This window comes from Bufo bufo, chromosome 3 (genome assembly GCF_905171765.1).
Source record: "Bufo bufo chromosome 3, aBufBuf1.1, whole genome shotgun sequence".
NCBI lineage: Eukaryota > Metazoa > Chordata > Amphibia > Anura > Bufonidae > Bufo > Bufo bufo.
The window spans coordinates 291,837,011-291,856,193 of NC_053391.1; the positions used below are offsets into that span (position 1 = coordinate 291,837,011).

General features: G+C 42.8%; 1 protein-coding gene across 1 annotated transcript in view; it reads left to right on the top strand.

Moving 5' to 3' along the window:
- SYNRG (synergin gamma) overlaps nucleotides 1-19,183 on the top strand; it is a 303,838-nt gene that overhangs the window by 251,111 nt on the left and 33,544 nt on the right. Inside the window, 1 exon segment of the mRNA XM_040424188.1 lies at nucleotides 14,124-14,234. Within this exon segment, the coding sequence (XP_040280122.1) occupies nucleotides 14,124-14,234 (111 nt within the window).

Here is a 19,183-nt window from a genome sequence, read left to right on the forward strand (position 1 = left end):
GCACTGCTATTTCCCCCCCCCCCCCCACTTTTGGGGGAAGGGGGGGGGGGCGTCTTATAGGGCGAAAAATACGGTAGCTGCTTTCTTCCAAAAACAGTGCCAGACCTGTATGTGGGTTTTGTCTGGTATTGCAGCTCTGTCACATCCAACGTAGTGGAGCTTAGCTGCAATACCAGGCACGTACTGTGGACAGGTATAGTAATGTTCTGGAAGAAAACATATTATAGTATGACATTGGCAGGAGTCCTCAACGGTCCAATGCCGTACTATTACAGTGCCTGATCATATGGGCACTATCACTATGCCCTGGTGGTCAGCAGCATCACAGCGGCAATACACACTCAAGCTCCGCTGTAATGAGTGGGATAGGAGATAACTCACTGGAAGAACTGAATAGTCACTTCCTTGCAAGATGGTAGTTCACATCTTATAAAATGTTGGTTCACATGCTCTGAAAAATATCCAAAACAAGCAGGCCTCAGCATTGCAGTTGTAATGAAAAACCTTCAAGCCATTTATTCAGAGCAGGTACAGTACATCCAGTCACAAAAATAAAACATTTTGGCAGTCACAACCACCTTTTGTCAAGAATATTAATTGTTCATTACAACCAGTGTTCCCCATATACAGTCAATTACCATGACAAATACATCATGTTATTAGTTTACAGTGTCAAATATATTGATCTCCATAACACATCTCTACCCAAATAGTGTATACCAAAACAGGACGAGTTCATATATTGATCCATAATCTCCCATCCTGTGCAGGATGTCTACGATCGTTGTAAAATAATTATAAATGTGTCCATTGTTAAAGAGCCTGTGTGTGAGTTACAGATGTGTCATCATAGTTTTAGTATACGTATGCGTCCTTGTTTTAGTATACATTATTGGGTAGAGATGTGTTATGTAGATCAATATATTTCACACTGTAACCTAATAACATGATGCATTTTGGGGTTGTCATGGTGATTGTATATGGGGAACACTGATGTAATGACCAATTGAATTGTGGGGAGGAGTGTATATATATGTAATTTACGCTATTTTATATGCTTGATAAAGGTGGTTGTGACTGCCGAAACGTTGAATTTTTGGAAGAGGCTGTACCTGCTTTGAATAAATGGATTGAAGGTTTTTCATTACAACTGCAGTGATGTGGCCTATTTGTTTTATATAGATGTATACATATACATTCATTGACAAAAAAATATAATGCACCAAGATAGAAATGTCTAATTGCTGCAAAACTCTGAGGCATACACCACAAAAATGAGCAGTAAGCAACCATACTTATGTTAAGTGGTAATAAATAAAGTTAAAGAGAATTGATTGTTATCTTATGGCCTGAACTAAATACATACCGGACTGCACCACCAGCTAAAGAAACAACAAAAATTGTGCATATGCCCCAAAAAATATAAAAGAAAAACATGCTTTACTATGTTAATTATGTTACAATTTTGCTATTGGAATATCTTAAAAACACATAAAAAATGCATAAAAGATAAGTCACACTGCATAAAGAAGGACCACATTCCCTAATACATAAGACAACATACAGTTGCAAATAATGGAATCCACAAGCCCCAACAATGAGTATATAAAACAGATACATATGTATTTATGAGGTCTATCGCTGGTCAAAAAGTATATGGTGAATACACTCTCTTGTGCCTTCACTATTATCAATCAAGATTTATGGCAATGGCAAGATACAGCACCAAACCAAAATACTTAATTTAACAACTAGTGAGAGGTGGGTGTGACCCAAAAAAAAGCAACAAAGGAAAAAATATATATTTAAAAAGACCAAATAGACCCATGATTATGGTTGACTAACCCTTGGTTATGGTTAAAGTCAAAAGAGGAAGCTGCATTCACAATCAAGGAGCGTTTCTGCAGATGCCTTCGTCTAATGCCCATTTATTAGGAAGAAAGACCAATTGCTAAAAAGTACACCAGATGCACAGCAGAAGTATTAAAGGGGTTGTCAGAGTAAGGGTGGGTTCATACTAGCGTTAGGGATTCTGTTATGGCTTTCTTTTATAACATGGTTATAACGGAAAATAACGGAATCCATAAGACGGAAGGACGGATCCGTTCTTCTGCCCATAGACTTGTATTATGACGGAATGCAAAACGGAAGCCTTTAAAAGGCATTCCATTTGCTTTCCGTCCTAATAGCAGTCTATGGGAATCAAAACGGATCTGTCTGGGTCCCGTTATGTAAGACGGAAAACAGTCCGGTCGACAGGACTTTGTTTTCAGTCTTGCATAATGGACCCAGACAGATCCCTTATGCTTTCCCATTAACTTCTATTAGGACGGAAAGCAAACGGAATGCCTTTTAAAGGCTTCCATTTTGCATTCTGTCTGGGCATTCCGTTATAACGGAAAGCCATGATGGAATCCCTAACGCTAGTGTGAACCCACTCTTATTTTTTTGTTCTTTATAAGTTTCTAACTAGGCAAATGTAAGGAGTTTACAATTTACTTACTTCATCTGCAGTGGCACCTTTCTCAGATTTCACTGAGGGTCCCATGACCTGTGATTTCAGCTTCTCTGCCTGCTCTGGTGAGGTTTCGTGCACAAGCCTAAGAGAGCAGGTCTGTGTCTGTACAGGAGACATCACTGTGCTGGCCGTGCCCCCTGCACTGCCGTCTGCCCTCTCCCTGGATTCTTCAGGAAACCTTAACCCCTTCTGCAGCACACACTCAGGTCTGGAGCCATTACTGAGTAGCTGCAGGCAATGAAGAGACACAGTATCTTCCCTCCTCATTCTGCAGACACAGAGCTGACAGACTGGAGGAGTTCTGCAGAGCATTGCACAAGAACAGGTAGGGGGAATATCCTGTGTCTATCAGCAGTGTCATTGTACAGCTGGGACTTGTAGTCCTACACATACAACATGCTGCTGAGTATCCCAGTAGTCAGATATTTCACTTAAGGCAGCCTTTATATTCACTCCCTTTGCAGATCAGGGAGAGGGGCACAAATATCATTGAGAAAAACCTCAGAGATTGTTGTTATTACAGGTAAACAAAGGACCAGAAGATTACCAGGTAAATGAGAAAATAGATTTTTTTTTTTGCCTAAAACTCGCTTAGGCTTCTTGCACACGACCGTATGTCTTTTTCAGTATTTTGCGGTCTGCAAAAAATACGTATGAAGTCTGTGTGTATTCCGTTTTTTGCGGAACAGAACAGCTGCCCCTGATAGAACAGTACCATCCTTGTCTGTTATGCGGACAATAATAGGACATGTTCTATATTGGAACGGAAATACGGAGTACCTTCCGTTTTTTTTTTTTTGCGGATCAATTGAAATCATGGTTCGTATACGGTACGCAAATAAGTAATGTAAACGGGAAAAAAAGAGGCCTTAGCTTAATATATAATTATATATTGCTGACTATCAGATTTACAGTGCTATATTTTTTTTTCCCATAACTCGGACAACCCCTTTAATGAACTCACCATCTACTTACATGGCGCATGCTGCTCGTGCCCCAGGAAAACATACCCCCAGGCACAACCACTCACCTACAGCACGTACGGGAAAGGGCTAGCAAGCGCACTGACGCATGATCACATGCTCCAAAACAGTGCGCGCAAGTTGATGAAGGGGAGGTAGAGGGGATGTCCGGGACTCCGGTGCATTTTAATACAGTGAGTCAAGCTGTACACACAATTTCACAGAGGGGCGGGACGGCTAAAGAATATTCCCACAAAATAAATCATGCTAAACACGTAATGTTAATGGACGGAATAATAGATACAAAAGAATATATAAAAAATATGAGTGATAATTAGTCAGTTCTAAATTGCAATTGTGCTATCAAAGAAGTATAGAAATGTGGAAAAACTCTAATGCAGCTCAGGCACATAAGTAAATGATTACAGGTTTGGTTTGATTAGACACTGGGCCTTGTTACAAGAGGGTATAAAAGTGCTTCCCCAAGGGGGCGTGGCCAGCAACCAAGATGGCTGGACGCAGCTAAAGGGAGCTCCGTGGCCAAATCTACATTCTGTGATAAATCCTGCTGACCATAACACCATTTAACTGGTACCAGTCTCCTTATCAAGCCCCACTAGCAGATCCCGATACCTGGAGCCAGAGAAGTCCACCCGACGGAGCGCACGCTGAAGCTGAGCTGCGCTCCGAAACGGGAGCCCTGCAAAGGGAGAAGGATAAGAAGCGCGATCCACCTTCGGAGAGGAGTAACATAGGAACGCTCCGGAGTTGGTGAGAAGAAAGGGGGAGCATAAGAAGGCAGCGGGTGAAATAACATCGAGGAAGGAGTGAGAGCCAGCCACCACTACAGGCACCCCTGTTTTCCCGCCAGTCAGCCATCTTGGCGGCGCAGGCACTTAAATCAGCAGAGGGCACAATAACCCTCTTCTATATAACTGGGCACACTATTTAATAGTATTGCAGACTGCCAAATTACTGAAGCAGATCACCGCACTGGTCAATAAACTGTCTGTACAAAGAAATACATGAATTTGCCAGACAACCTGACAAAGGAACGCGATTGCCATTGCCACAGAGAAATGTTCACACTAGGGCAAGTACAGCATCTGATTCAACAGCGTCCGCTGAGGAGGATCGAGAAGAGCCTATGCTCAAACAAGTAACCACCCAAGTCCTGGAGGCCATAACAGCGTGCAAGACTTCTCTCACAGGGAAACTAGATGAAGTCAAAATTGACCTGGGGCTGCTACGCCAAGACCTACATAGCCTACTGGAGAAAGTACAGCATGTGGAAGAGAGTATTTCACGCATAGAAGATGTTACCACCACGGTTCCATGGTCCATATCTGATCTCAATATCAAAGCGGAGTCTCGGAAACAAAAAGAAGACGATCTAGAAAACAGGCTCTGCAGAAATAACATCAGAATAATCAGATTGCCAGAAAGAGCTTAGGGCCGTACACCTGACGAGTTCATAGAAAAATTTATAAAAGAACTCTTTCCGGATGCAGAGTTCTCCTCGGCCTTCGCAGTGGAACGGGCACACAGAGTACCATCGAAACCTTCGCCGCCAGGGCTCCACCTCGTCCCATGCTTGCCAGGTTCCTCAATTGTAAAGACAGGGACAAGATAATTGCTCTGGCTAGAAGACGGCAAGAAATCAAATACGATGGTGCCAAAGTATCAATTTTTCCAGACTTTTCCATGGAACTGCAGAAACAACATGCCACATTTATTGATGTAAAGAGGCGCCTGAGAGAAGCGAATAGCCCATATTCCATGGACTATCCAGCGAGGCTCAGAGTGGTGGACGGCAACAGAGCAGTCTTCTTTACATCATCTTAAGTAGAAGATCCCCCAGACGCTGAGATTCCCACAATTCCTAGGGACTAGTCAACAATTGATCGCAACAAGCTGGTTCAGTTTACTTATTATATTCTAGATGGTTATATGATTATATCTAGTTTCATGCTAGGCAAAGCTATACGGCGTTAAGTTCTATTCTTGATTAGTTCAATGGTTATACCATTATTGTAGCCACAGCCCGCATGCTTCTACTAATAACCACCGTAGGTGGAAGCATCTCGGTCCCACTGGCCTGTATTCTGGAGTGAGACGTCACTTCAGAGCTATCACTACATGCATAGTTAGTATACCGTTACTGACATGTTTGAATTTAAAACAACAATGTTTTATTGGTTAGATGCAGTTATTTTTGTAGTAATGCTGTCTACATTTCCATCTGTTGTGCTGAGCCTTACATCTGACAACCAATGTCTGCCTTTGAATCCATGGCCGAGCTAAAAATCTTATCATGGAATGTTAGGGGATTAGGTACACCACAAAAGAGATCTATGGCATTGTCCTTTATTTGGAATTCTAGCCCACAAATCCTGTATCTTCAGGCGACACACCTGAATAGCACAACCTCTAAAGTTTTCCAGAAACCCTGGGTCCAGTGAGCCGCACACTCCTATCACACCTCTTCTTCACGAGCGGTATCATTACTAATTCACAAACAATTGCGCTGGGAGGTAAAAGACTTTGCTGTTGATTCAGAAGGCAGATATGTATTTTTGTCCCTCTCTAATTGACAATGTACAATATACATTACTAGGTATCTATAAACCCCCCTCCCGGATCTATGCACATATTACATTTAGCGGCTACCTTTGCAACCACTTACCCGCATTCTAGATTATTTTGCATGGGAGATTTAAATATGATGATGGATCCCTTGCTAGACCGCTTCACGGACATAGCAGACCCAACCAGTACAGGGAGCCCCTCACAACTTAACAGATTCCTGACTGAGTTCAGGTGGTTTGACTTCTGGAGGACCAAACATCCCAGATATAGGGTGTACTCCTGCTAAAGCGGTGGGCATAACTCCCTATCCCATATAGATTATACTAGGCAATGAGCTAGCATTATTAAACCTCTGCTCCATATCATAATTAACTAGGGGGATATCAGACCATTCACCAATGCTAGGCATTCTAATATGGGGCACCCCCTCAGTAATGTACAGGATGAGTATACATCCGTTCTGGCTGAGTTTGTTGGGTTCAGCAGATGGGACAGCTTGCCATATAAAATAATTCTTGGACATACACATAGATGAGCCTAATACACCCCTAGTCTGGGATACTCTAAAAGCATTTCTTTGTGGGTCCCTACACTCCAGCATTTCTTACATTAAAAAAGACACTAAGCACCTGGAGATGGAGATGGAATCCCAATGTAAAATACTGGAACAGCAATACATTAGTCATCCAAAAGACGCTAATAGAAATGCATGGCTCCAAGCAGGCAGGCACTACCTAACTATACTAAAAGACAAAGCAGATAGGAAACTATTTGAGCTAGGGAATCAATCAGCTAAACTTTTGGCCCAACTAATTCGACATAATCTACCATCTTCAACAATATTATCGGTTAGGAACTCAGCAGGTCAAGAGTGTAGTATGCAAGATTCAATCCTTCAGACCTCTACACATTTCTACCAAGAACTATATAGATCTAGCATAACAACATCAGAAATAGAGATAGCTACATACCTAGAGAGTATCTCCCTTCCCAAACTTACCACAACTCAAAGTGCCCAACTAGACCAGCCAATCAGTTTAGAAGAAATAACAGAAGCCATAGCGGATCTCAATAATGGGAGGTCGCCTGGCCCGAATGGGCTCCCTAAAGAGGTGTATGCTAGATATTCAGAGATTTTAGCTCCACAATTGTTATCCACTCTACAAGCAGCACTGGAAGCAGGAAGTCTGCTGGAGTCCTTTATGGAGGCCACCATTGTATTATTGCTTAAACCTGACAAAGATCCCATAGATTGCAGCTCCAATAGACCCATTGCACTGCTGAATGCAGACTATAAAATTCTAACTAGGGTTTTAGCCACCAGATTGAACCGGGTCCTTTTATCACTGGTCCATCCAGACCAGACGGGATTTATGCCGGGGAAGTCTACTATGGAAAATATTAGAAGGGTTCATGTGGTTACACAATTGTGACATTCCTTGAATGCAGACTGGGCTCTTGCCTAAATTAGACGCAGCCAAGGTATTTGATTCCATAGAGTGGGCTTATTTGCATCAATGCCTAAGGGGATATGGATTTGGTCCACAGTTCCTCAAATGGGTCACTCTTTTATATTCCAGACCGATAAGTAGACTATTAATAAATGGGGAATTATCAGAAGCCTTCCTACTCCATAGAGGCACGAAACAGGGCTGTCCTCTGTCCCCACGCTTGTTTGCCCTGGCCATAGAGACATTGGCAATTAGGGTGAGAAGCAGTAACGACATCACAGGAATAACCATGGGGGAAAAAGAAGCCCGCATAGGTTTATACGCAGATGACCTGATACTATATCTGTCATCACCTAGCGCATCTCTTAGAGGAGCCACAGTATTGATAAATCAATTTGGGGAGTTCTCAGGCTTAAAAATCAACTGGGAGAAATCTGTATATATGCCTCTGGGCAGAGCAAACTGGACAGGCTCTTCTCATGTGGGGAGATTGAAGGTAGTGGAGAACTTTTAAATACCTTGGAGTAAATATACACTGCTCAAAAAAATAAAGGGAACACAAAAATAATACATCCTAGATCTGAATTAATTAAATATTATTCTGAAATACTTTGTTCTTTACATAGTTGAATGTGCTGACAACAAAATCACACAAAAATAAAAAAATGGAAATCACATTTTTCAACCCATGGAGGTCTGGATTTGGAGTCACACTCAAAATTAAAGTGGAAAAACACACTACAGGCTGATCCAACTTTGATGTAATGTCCTTAAAACAAGTCAAAATGAGGCTCAGTAGTGTGTGTGGCCTCCACGTGCCTGTATGACCTCCCTACAACGCCTGTGCATGCTCCTGATGAGGTGGCGGACGGTCTCCTGAGGCATCTCCTCCCAGACCTGGACTAAAGCATCTGCCAACTCCTGGACAGTCTGTGGTGCAATGTGACGTTGGTGGATAGAGCGAGACATGATGTCCCAGATGTGCTCATTTGGATTCAGGTCTGGGGAACAGGCGGGCCAGTCCATAGCATCAATGCCTTCGTCTTGCAGGAACTGCTGACACACTCCAGCCATATGAGGTCAAGCATTGTCTTGCATTAGGAGGAACCCAGGGCCAACCGCACCAGCATATGGTCTCACAAGGGGTCTGAGGATCTCATCTCGGTACCTAATGGCAGTCAGGCTACCTCTGGCGAGCACATGGAGGGCTGTGCGGCCCTCCAAAGAAATGCCACCCCACACCATTACTGACCCAATGCCAAACCGGTCATGCTGGAGGATGTTGCAGGCAGCAGAACGTTCTCCACGGCGTCTCAAGACTCTGTCACGTCTGTCACATGTGCTCAGTGTGAACCTGCTTTCATCTGTGAAGAGCACAGGGCTAGAGTGAAAGCACCGCCAGCATTCAAAAGTGACCAAAACATCAGCCAGGAAGCATAGGAACTGAGAAGTGGTCTGTGGTCACCACCTGCAGAACCACTCCTTTATTGGGGGTGTCTTGCTAATTGCCTATAATTTCCACCTGTTGTCTATCCCATTTGCACAACAGCATGTGAAATTGATTGTCACTCAGTGTTGCTTCCTAAGTGGACAGTTTGATTTCACAGAAGTGTGATTGACTTGGAGTTACATTGTGTTGTTTAAGTGTTCCCTTTATTTTTTTGAGCAGTGTAGTAAAAAATACACTCTCAGGCCCTGAGATTTAACATATATCCCTTAATTTGTCATATACTAAATAAACTTCAAAACTGGAGGACTCTGCGTATTTCGGTGGCAGGCCACATCAATCTAATCAAAATGATCATTCTAACCAAAGCTATGTATGCATTTCAACATTCAGATGTACATATACCCAAATTGGTATTTAGAAAAATAGACTCTCTGACTAGGGTTTTTATCTGGGGCAGATCCCGAGCCAAATTAAGTTTGGACACACTAAAACACCCTAAAACAGGAGGAGTCATGGCGCTACCGGATCATTACATATACTATTTGGCAAGCCAATTGAGGCTCATCAGCACCTGGTATTCTTCTGAAAAAATGCCCATGTCAGAATACTTCTTACAACTGTACCTAAATTGTAAAACACTATGGTTAGTTCTGGAAATGTGTCCCAGAAACCACTGTTACCAATACACTAGTTGGCACAAACAACCTGGAGGGAAGCAAAAGTGTTGACCCATTTTAAAGAAGTAGTTTCAGACATACCTTTGTGGGCTAACCAGTCACTACCACAAATGCAGACAGTGATGGGGGCGGACAGATGGCAAATGGTGGGAGTTAAAGCCCTAGGGGACATATATGACCAGGGAGTGTTAATGACATTTGAAGCGCTATCCCAGAAACATCAACTCCCCAGAACCCATTTTTTTTTCATACTTACAGCTACGATCGGTCATACAAAATGTATTTCCATCAGCAAGCAGTACAATCCCCAAATACCCACTAATAATAGTTAAAACTCAGGGACCCAGAGGTTTGGGATCAGCAATTTATTCACACCTAGTGCAACCAAAGGTCAGCGCCAATCCCTTAGGATTATGGAAAAATGGAAGAAACAGATACCCATACTTACAACAGATTCTATAGCAGATTTATTAGAATCGCATTTACAGGTGTTGCCAGCAGTCAATAATAAAATAATACAATTAAACATTATACATGAAGCATATCTAACACCCACTAGGCTGTACAAAATGGGTAGAGCATCATCTACTGCATGCCCAAGGTGCGGGGAACTGGAGGTGGATTTTTGGCACATGATCTGGAGGTGCTGTCCAATTGCCGCATTCTGGGAAGAAGTGACGGCCTTTTTCTCACATTTGTTGCCAGTTTCGGTAGCCTGTAACCCTGAAATTTGCCTATTGGGAATATTAAATGAAGACAATTGGGATCAATATATGACAACATTCTTAAAGGAGTCTCTATCCATGGCTCGAAAAATGTATTGCTTTAAGATGATACAATCCCAATACACCGAACTTAGCCATATGGAAACAACAAATAAATCAGATTCTACCATATATAGTACTGGTGTTTAAACACCGTAATAAACCACAAAAATTTGATAAGGTATGGGGTCGGTGGTGTGAATCCCCACATACTCAATACTCATCCTCGAGACTGCGACAAGCTATATCAACAGCTCGAGGATCCATGGTTCAATCAGTTTAATGGGAATATTGAAAGACACTTAGGATGTAAGAATACCCAACGGAAGAGGCAATGGTGCAATGGGTGACTGAATGTATGGAATTATTGACATATCTGAAGTTTTTTGACAAGTGTATGTATTGTTAATTCCTATTGTACTACGATATATACTGGAATGTATGTACTTTTCTATTCTGTTAGTAAAATAGTTTAAAAAAAAAAGTGCCTCCCCAGTTACCATATAAAAAGGCTCTCAGAGCCTACTCTTGGATAGTTTACCTCTGGGTGAGAGATTGTTGGCTGCTATACATGCATCTACTACGCACTCATATACATTTTACCCATTTGACAGACTTTGAGAGGGAGCGCATCAATGGACTGAGATAAGCAGAATGGTCGCGTTGACAAATTGCCTGCCATTTGGGCCGTTCTGATTTAGCTATTAGGAGGTGTTGCGAGTAGATGGCCCAAACAGACCACCAGTAGAGAGCATAGCTTAATCCACAGTTTCATTGTCCACTATCCAGACACAGGTGACACCTCCATTGCACACCCTTGTCTGTGCCTGGACCATTTCCATTACCTTAGCAAAAGGAAATTTGGTGTCACAGCACCTATTAAGTGTCCTGACTTTGAAATCCTGCTATTGTTACCTTCATTTGCATCAGTGGTGTGAACGAGAAACCTGGACTACTACAACTGGAACCATATTGTATTTAGTGACAATCCCAGGTACTGTGTGGGATACATCAACAACTAGGTTCAAGTATGGTAATTGCTTCAATCCTACCTTTGCTGTAAAATGACATATTGCCGCCAACTGCTAATGTGATGATCTGGGGAGCCATCACATGTGACAGTCAGTCACTCCTAGTAGTGATACGAGGGACACTAACAGCTCAGCGCTCTGTGCAGAACATTGTGTTGCCTCTCATGGCAGGGCTTCCAGCTTTTTCAGCGGGTAATGTTTGCCCACATACAGGAAGGGTTTTGTTATTGGCCTTAGCAGCATCTGCCTGACACTGGATTCTACAGTTAAAGGGGATATGCCCTTCTTCACCCAGGCAGCCCCTCTGATATAAGCATCGTAGCATTTCATTCTCCAATGCTCTCCCTTGCCCTGCCCTGTATAGCGCCGGACAAGGGCTTTTTTGTTTACAAACATACACTGCTAGGCGGAAGTTTTCGCCTATCAGTGTTCCCAGGGCTTTAGCACTGCCCTAGCAGTTTTACAGCCTAGGGCAGCTCTAAAGCCCACCCATTAGTGTCGCTGGCATCACCGGGAACACTGCTAATGAAAAAGCCCTTCCCCTGCGAGATGCAGTGCAGGGCAAAGAAGAGCACCGGAGTGTGAAATGCCCCCATTCTCATCTAAAAGGGGCTGGCTGGATGAAGGGGATATGTCTGGGTTCAGCTCTGAACCTGGACAACCCCTTTAAGTTTGCTGTCCACTAAAATTCCTAAGTCCTTTTCCATGTCGGTGTTACCCAGTGTTTTTACCATTAAGTATGTACTGGTGACATGTATTTTTCCTTTCCATGTACATAACCTTACATTTGTCAGTGTTAGACCTTATCTGCCACTTCTCTGCCCAAGCCTCCAATCTACCCAGATCCATCTGTAGCAGTATACTGTCCTCTTCCGTGTTAATTACTTTACACAGTTTAGTGTCATCTGCAAAAAAAATATATATTTTACTGTGCAAGCCTTCTACAAGATCATTAATAAATATATTGAAGAGATTAGGGCCCAATATTGACCCCTGTGGTATCGTTAATAACCATGTATCGTGTGTGTACCGTTAATAACCACCCTCTGTTTTTTATCACTGAGCCAGTTACTTACCCATAAACACACATTTTCCCCTAGTCCAAGCTTTCTCATTTAAAAATACCCTAAGCTTTTGTGCATACAGCTTATGCGGAGACCTATTGCCGTGGTTTGATATAACTGCTGCCCCATAGTTTGACTTGTGTGTAGCCACATCATGCATTCTATATTACTGTTGCTTTTTGATAATGTTAAAGGAGTTGTCAAGCTTTTTAACACTTTTTTGTCTCCCACCCTTCTCACCAGACCTGCGGAGGGATGCATTCTCACCTGCTCCCTGCAGCTCAGTTCCACTTTTTTAGTCCCCCACTGCATTTACTGTGCTCCAGTCCCTACTTGTAAACTTCCAACATGACCAGAAGACATGTAATCCATGTGGCCAGTTATTGGCTACAGCTGTGCACATGCCCCCCCTCCTTTCTGCTGGAAATTTACAAGCAGGAACTGGAATGCAGTGATCGACCGAATGAGCTGGAACTGAGTGGCAGGGAACAGGTATGCTTCCCTCCACAGGTGTGGTAAGGGGAATAAAAATTATTAAAGGATAACTGTCATATTTATTTTTTATTTGCTAGTTTATTAGAGCTAGGCATGTGTACCTGAGTTAGTCTGTCAGTGATTGCTAAAAGATCTGTAATTACCTTATAATGACAGCTTTCATTAATGCCTCATGTCCCTTTCCACTGCTCCCTTAAAAGACCATTGCTAGGGCTCATCTGTCTCCCAACTTAATGTAAACAGAAGTCAGAGGGGCGGTCCTTCACACTGCATGCCTGCATTAGGCTTCAAAGTGAGGAGGCGTGTCTTTCAGTAATCCAATCTGATTGGCTGTCAGGAAGCTGCTGGCTACAGCAAGTGTGTATGGGAAGTAAGTGAAGGCAGTTTTGGCCTCAGAACTGGCAGAGGAGCCATCTTGAGAGGATTTAAGACAGCCATAACTAAGGGGAAAATTCAAGGAAATCGGTGGTATGTGAAGAAACTAAAGATTGCTTTATGCATAATGCTGCTGCAGCAGTAACATATGCTAAAATTAATTATTTGATGAAAACATGACAGTTAAAACACAGGGCAACCCCTTTAAAGTATCACTGCACCGTTCCTTTCTACCCCATTCTTACATCAGGTGTGGAGAAAAACTAATGCATGCCAAGTAGTATAGGTGCAGAGGCAACAGTGCAGCACATGTTTTTTTTTTATTTTTCCTCCATGTCTACTGTGATACTAGGCATGAGAGATAGACGGCAGCAGCATCTACATCCACAGCAGTGCGCAAAGATTGCCAAATGTTCTCACAAACTTTGTTAATCAAAGCCACCATACCATGTAGTCAAACAAAACCCTGGTTTACCATTCTACACTCCTTGTGCATTTGGCCACACACACACAATGCTACACCGCTCTGTAGAGACAATACAGCACTTCTGCCATCAGTATACTGACACCCAGGTCTAAAACGCAAAATTAACTAAGAATCAATTTTTTTAAATGTTATAAAATTAGTTTTATATCAGTAAATTCCCTGATTTTGCGTGCATAATTTCAGTCTATATATTTTTGCATCATAGCCGCAAATACATTTTTATGTTTTGTTTGTTTTTGTTTTTTGTTGTTTTTTTACAGCCAGATGAAAGTGCATTGGATTTTGCCTCTTGTTTGCTACGACCAGGAATAAAAAATGCTCAAGAATTAGCATGCGGTGTATGTTTGCTAAATGTTGACTCTCGAAGCAAGGTATGTTAAAATACATTTATTGTTTATGTACATTTTAATCCTTAAGAAAAAAAAAGTTTTGTATTGCTTGGAGCTGAGTACCAAAAAGGCAGATGTCTTTTTCGTTTCATAAAAACTGTTAACCATTACATTATTTGGGAAAACAGCAGTATATTGAGTGTGACAGGGAACCTGTCATCGATTTTATGCTGAACTCATCAAGGACTGCATGAAGTAACGACAGATGAGCTGATTTCAGGGGTGTGTTACTCATGAGCTAAAAGTAAGTAGTTGCTGAGAACCAGCATCATAATCATTACAGCCCAGGCCTTGAAAACAGTCAACTCTACCTGAGAAGAGTCAGAGTTATTCATAAGCTCCTGCTCTCTCTGCCCATTTGCTGGTGATTGACAGTCTTCTCCTTACTTTTCTCCCTATAAGACTGCCAATCATCAGCAAATGGGTGGGGAGAGCAGGAGATTATGAATAACTGACTCTTCTCAGGTAGATTTGACTCTCTTCAAGGCCTGTGCTGCAATGATTATGTTGCTGGTTCTCTGCAACCACTTACTTATAGCTCATTCGTGACACTGCTGAAATGAGCACGTCTATCACTACTTTATGCTGCTCTGGATGAGGGCAGCATAAAGTTGATGACAGGTTCCCTGTAAATTTGTTTGTGTTAATGCAGTAAATGACTTTAGACAAATGAAGGACAGGGCCATATTCTCATGCTGTCTGAGATGGAATACCCATTTCAATGATTGCCTCCTTTCTCAGCACAAAGTTTATAATTTCATGTTGATGTAGATACTACAATAACTAGATATCATTGTACACAATGTCTATCCCAAGAAGAAATAAGACATTACAGAACAACCCACAATAACCTCTGAAATAACTTGAAACTGACAAAAGTAATAATAAATATTTTTTTTTACTGAAAATCAGGATTTGCTTTTGAATTATGGTTCAACAGAATAATTTTAAGAAGCAAACTAATGAAACTGGCCTGGACAAAAATGATGGTACTCCATAGGGACATATTAACCCCTTCCCGACATATTATGTAATAGTACGTCATGGCGGCAAGTGACTTGCCGCATTTTGACGTACTATTGTGTCATGGTGAAGGTGATCGGGCGGGCACCGGAGCACTGAGCGGTGCACGCCCGATCACTGCAGGGGCACGCAGTCCCTAATAGCCGGGCCCCTGCTGTATTCGCCGGCATCGCTATAAAAGCTGACCGCGCCATACACTGCGTGCAGAATTATTAGGCAAATGAGTATTTTGACCACATCATCCTCTTTATGCATGTTGTCTTACTCCAAGCTGTATAGGCTCGAAAGCCTATTACCAATTAAGCATATTAGGTGATGTGCATCTCTGTAATGAGAAGGGGTGTGGTCTAATGACATCAACACCCTATATTAGGTGTGCATAATTATTAGGCAACTTCCTTTCCTTTGGCAAAAGGGGTCAAAAGAAGGACTTGACAGGCTCAGAAAAGTCAAAAATAGTGAGATATCTTGCAGAGGGATGCAGCACTCTTAAAATTGCAAAGCTTCTGAAGCGTGATCATCGAACAATCAAGCGTTTCATTCAAAATAGTCAACAGGGTCGCAAGAAGCGTGTGGAAAAACCAAGGCGCAAAATAACTGCCCATGAACTGAGAAAAGTCAAGCGTGCAGCTGCCAAGATGCCACTTGCCACCAGTTTGGCCATATTTCAGAGCTGCAACATCACTGGAGTGCCCAAAAGCACAAGGTGTGCAATACTCAGAGACATGGCCAAGGTAAGAAAGGCTGAAAGAAGACCACCACTGAACAAGACACACAAGCTGAAACGTCAAGACTGGGCCAAGAAATATCTCAAGACTGATTTTTCTAAGGTTTTATGGACTGATGAAATGAGAGTGAGTCTTGATGGGCCAGATGGATGGACCCGTGGCTGGATTGGTAAAGGGCAGAGAGCTCTAGTCCGACTCAGACGCCAGCAAGGTGGAGGTGGAGTACTGGTTTGGGCTGGTATCATCAAAGATGAGCTTGTGGGGCCTTTTCGGGTTGAGGATGGAGTCAAGCTCAACTCCCAGTTCTACTGCCAGTTTCTGGAAGACACCTTCTTCAAGCAGTGGTACAGGAAGAAGTCTGCATCCTTCAAGAAAAACATGATTTTCATGCAGGACAATGCTCCATCACACGCGTCCAAGTACTCCACAGCGTGGCTGGCAAGAAAGGGTATAAAAGAAGAAAATCTAATGACATGGCCTCCTTGTTCACCTGATCTGAACCCCATTGAGAACCTGTGGTCCATCATCAAATGTGAGATTTACAAGGAGGGAAAACAGTACACCTCTCTGAACAGTGTCTGGGAGGCTGTGGTTGCTGCTGCACGCAATGTTGATGGTGAACAGATCAAAACACTGACAGAATCCATGGATGGCAGGCTTTTGAGTGTCCTTGCAAAGAAAGGTGGCTATATTGGTCACTGATTTGTTTTTGTTTTGTTTTTGAATGTCAGAAATGTATATTTGTGAATGTTGAGATGTTATATTGGTTTCACTGGTAAAAATAAATAATTGAAATGGGTATATATTTGTTTTTTGTTAAGTTGCCTAATAATTATGCACAGTAATAGTCACCTGCACACACAGATATCCCCCTAAAATAGCTAAAACTAAAAACTACTTCCAAAAATATTCAGCTTTGATATTAATGAGTTTTTTGGGTTCATTGAGAACATGGTTGTTGTTCAATAATAAAATTAATCCTCAAAAATACAACTTGCCTAATAATTCTGCACTCCCTGTAGAAGGGTTTTTTGCGGATGAGGGAGCCCATCGGTTGCCTTGCGCGGCATCGGGACCTACCTTCTACGGGGGCCAAGGAGATCCAGCCCCAGGCTGGGTCTCCTAGGCAACCTGTTAGTGTATTACTTTGTGTAATACTCTAACAGGCAATGCATTACAATACAGATGAGACAGAGTGGGACAGAGATAAAGTTTTTAAAAAAAAACAAAGGTGTTTTTAATAAAAAAAAAGTTTCAAGTAAAAAAACGCCCCTGATTTTGGAATAAAAAATAGAAAAAAAAGGAAAAAACACACATATTAGGTATCACCACGTCCGTAACGACCGGCTCTATAAATATATCACATGAACCACCCCATTCTATAAACACCATAAAAATAAATAAACAGTGTCAAAAAAAGACATTTTTGTCACCATACATCACAAAAAGTGCAACACCAAGTGATCAAAATGGTGTATGTCCCACAAAACGGTACCAATAAAACCGTCATCTCATCCCGCAAAAAATAAGCCTCTACATAAGAATATTGCTCAAAAAATAAAAAAAACTATAGCTCTCAGAACATGGAGACCCTAAAACATCATTTTTTTTGTTTCAAATATGCTATTATTGTGTTAAGTGAAATAAAAAAAAAAGTTGACATATTCGGTATTGCTGCGTCCGTAACAACCTGCTCTATAAAAATATCACATGACCTAACCCTTCAGGTAAACACTGTCAAAAATAGAAAATAAAAACCGTGCCCAAAAAGTCATTTTTTTTTTGTCACGCAATATCACATAAAGTGCAACACCAAGCGATCAAAAAGGCATATGCCAGGGGGGGCGTGGCTAGCTGCCGGCATGAACGGCTGCATCTGATCTGCTCTCCAACTGCCGATTACCATCCTGCTCCATCCTGAGTGTTGATACTGCTAACTTGGCAACTTACAAGGTGTGCAACGCCACGGGATTCCACAGTACCTAATAATGGGACCCAGCAAGGCTCAAGCAGCAGCAGAACGCCTTAAAGAATTTGCGCGCCAAGACAACCAACATGGCGCCGCTGCAGCCAGTACACCTCGCACTGAACATACCCGCGGACAAGAGGCACAACAAGCAGCCACTGATGAGTCGGAGGCGCCTGAGCTTACACTGAAAGAGGCGCATGAGCAGCTTATGTCAGCGATTTTGGCCTGCCAAACTTCTCTCACTACCAAGATTGCTGAGATACGTGTGGATTTGAGCCTCCTCAGACAAGATGTCCAACAACTCAGAGAACAGGTGCGGGGAGCGGAAGAGAGGATCTCTGAGCTAGAGGACCTCACCCGTCCCTTACCTGCCAAGATCCATGCCCTGGAAGACTCAGTCTCCTTATGGAAGCAAAAGTGTGACGACCTGGAGAACAGGGCCAGGAAGAATAACGTGCGCATATTGGGCTTGCCCGAAAGAACAGAGGGTTCGGATCCTGCCGCCTTCTTGGAGACCTGGTTCAAGTCTACCTTCCACGAGGCAGCCTTTTCTATGGCATATGCAGTAGAGCGAGCCCACAGGGTTCCAGCTCGCCCACCACCACCTGGGGCCCCACCTTTGGCTCGCATGTTAAATTGGAAAGACCGAGACCTTATCCTTAGCCAGGCAAGGCGGATGCAGTCCATCTCGTATGAAAACGCCAAAGTATCCTTGTTCCCTGACTTCTCCGCTGAGCTTCAAAAGAAAAGGGCGACCTTCGTCTCTGTTAAACGAAGGCTCCGCGACATGAACTTACCATACTCTATGGCTTACCCCGCCAGGCTGCGTGTGGTAGAAGGGGAAAAATCTAATTTCTTCACGGATCCCAAGGAAGCGGATGATTGGATCGCTAAGAAGTCGCACAGATTGTCGCCATCTTGATGTGTGGGACGGCACCGACATCTCACCCTTTGCCTGAGGACTCAGCTAACAGGGCACAATACCAGCGATGTCTGAGGAAATTCGTCATCCGATCCAGGCACCGTTATATCGTTATGGACTCCGTAATAGTTGCGCACAGTTGATCCGGAGTGAGTTTTATTGTTTAATGTGTGCATTATTGGCTGGGTGTCAGCACGATCTGTATCATGTAGAGGGAGCTGGTCAGATACCTGCATAGACTTTCACCACCTTGTACTATGCAGGTCCCTGACTGTTCAGCCACAGGGAG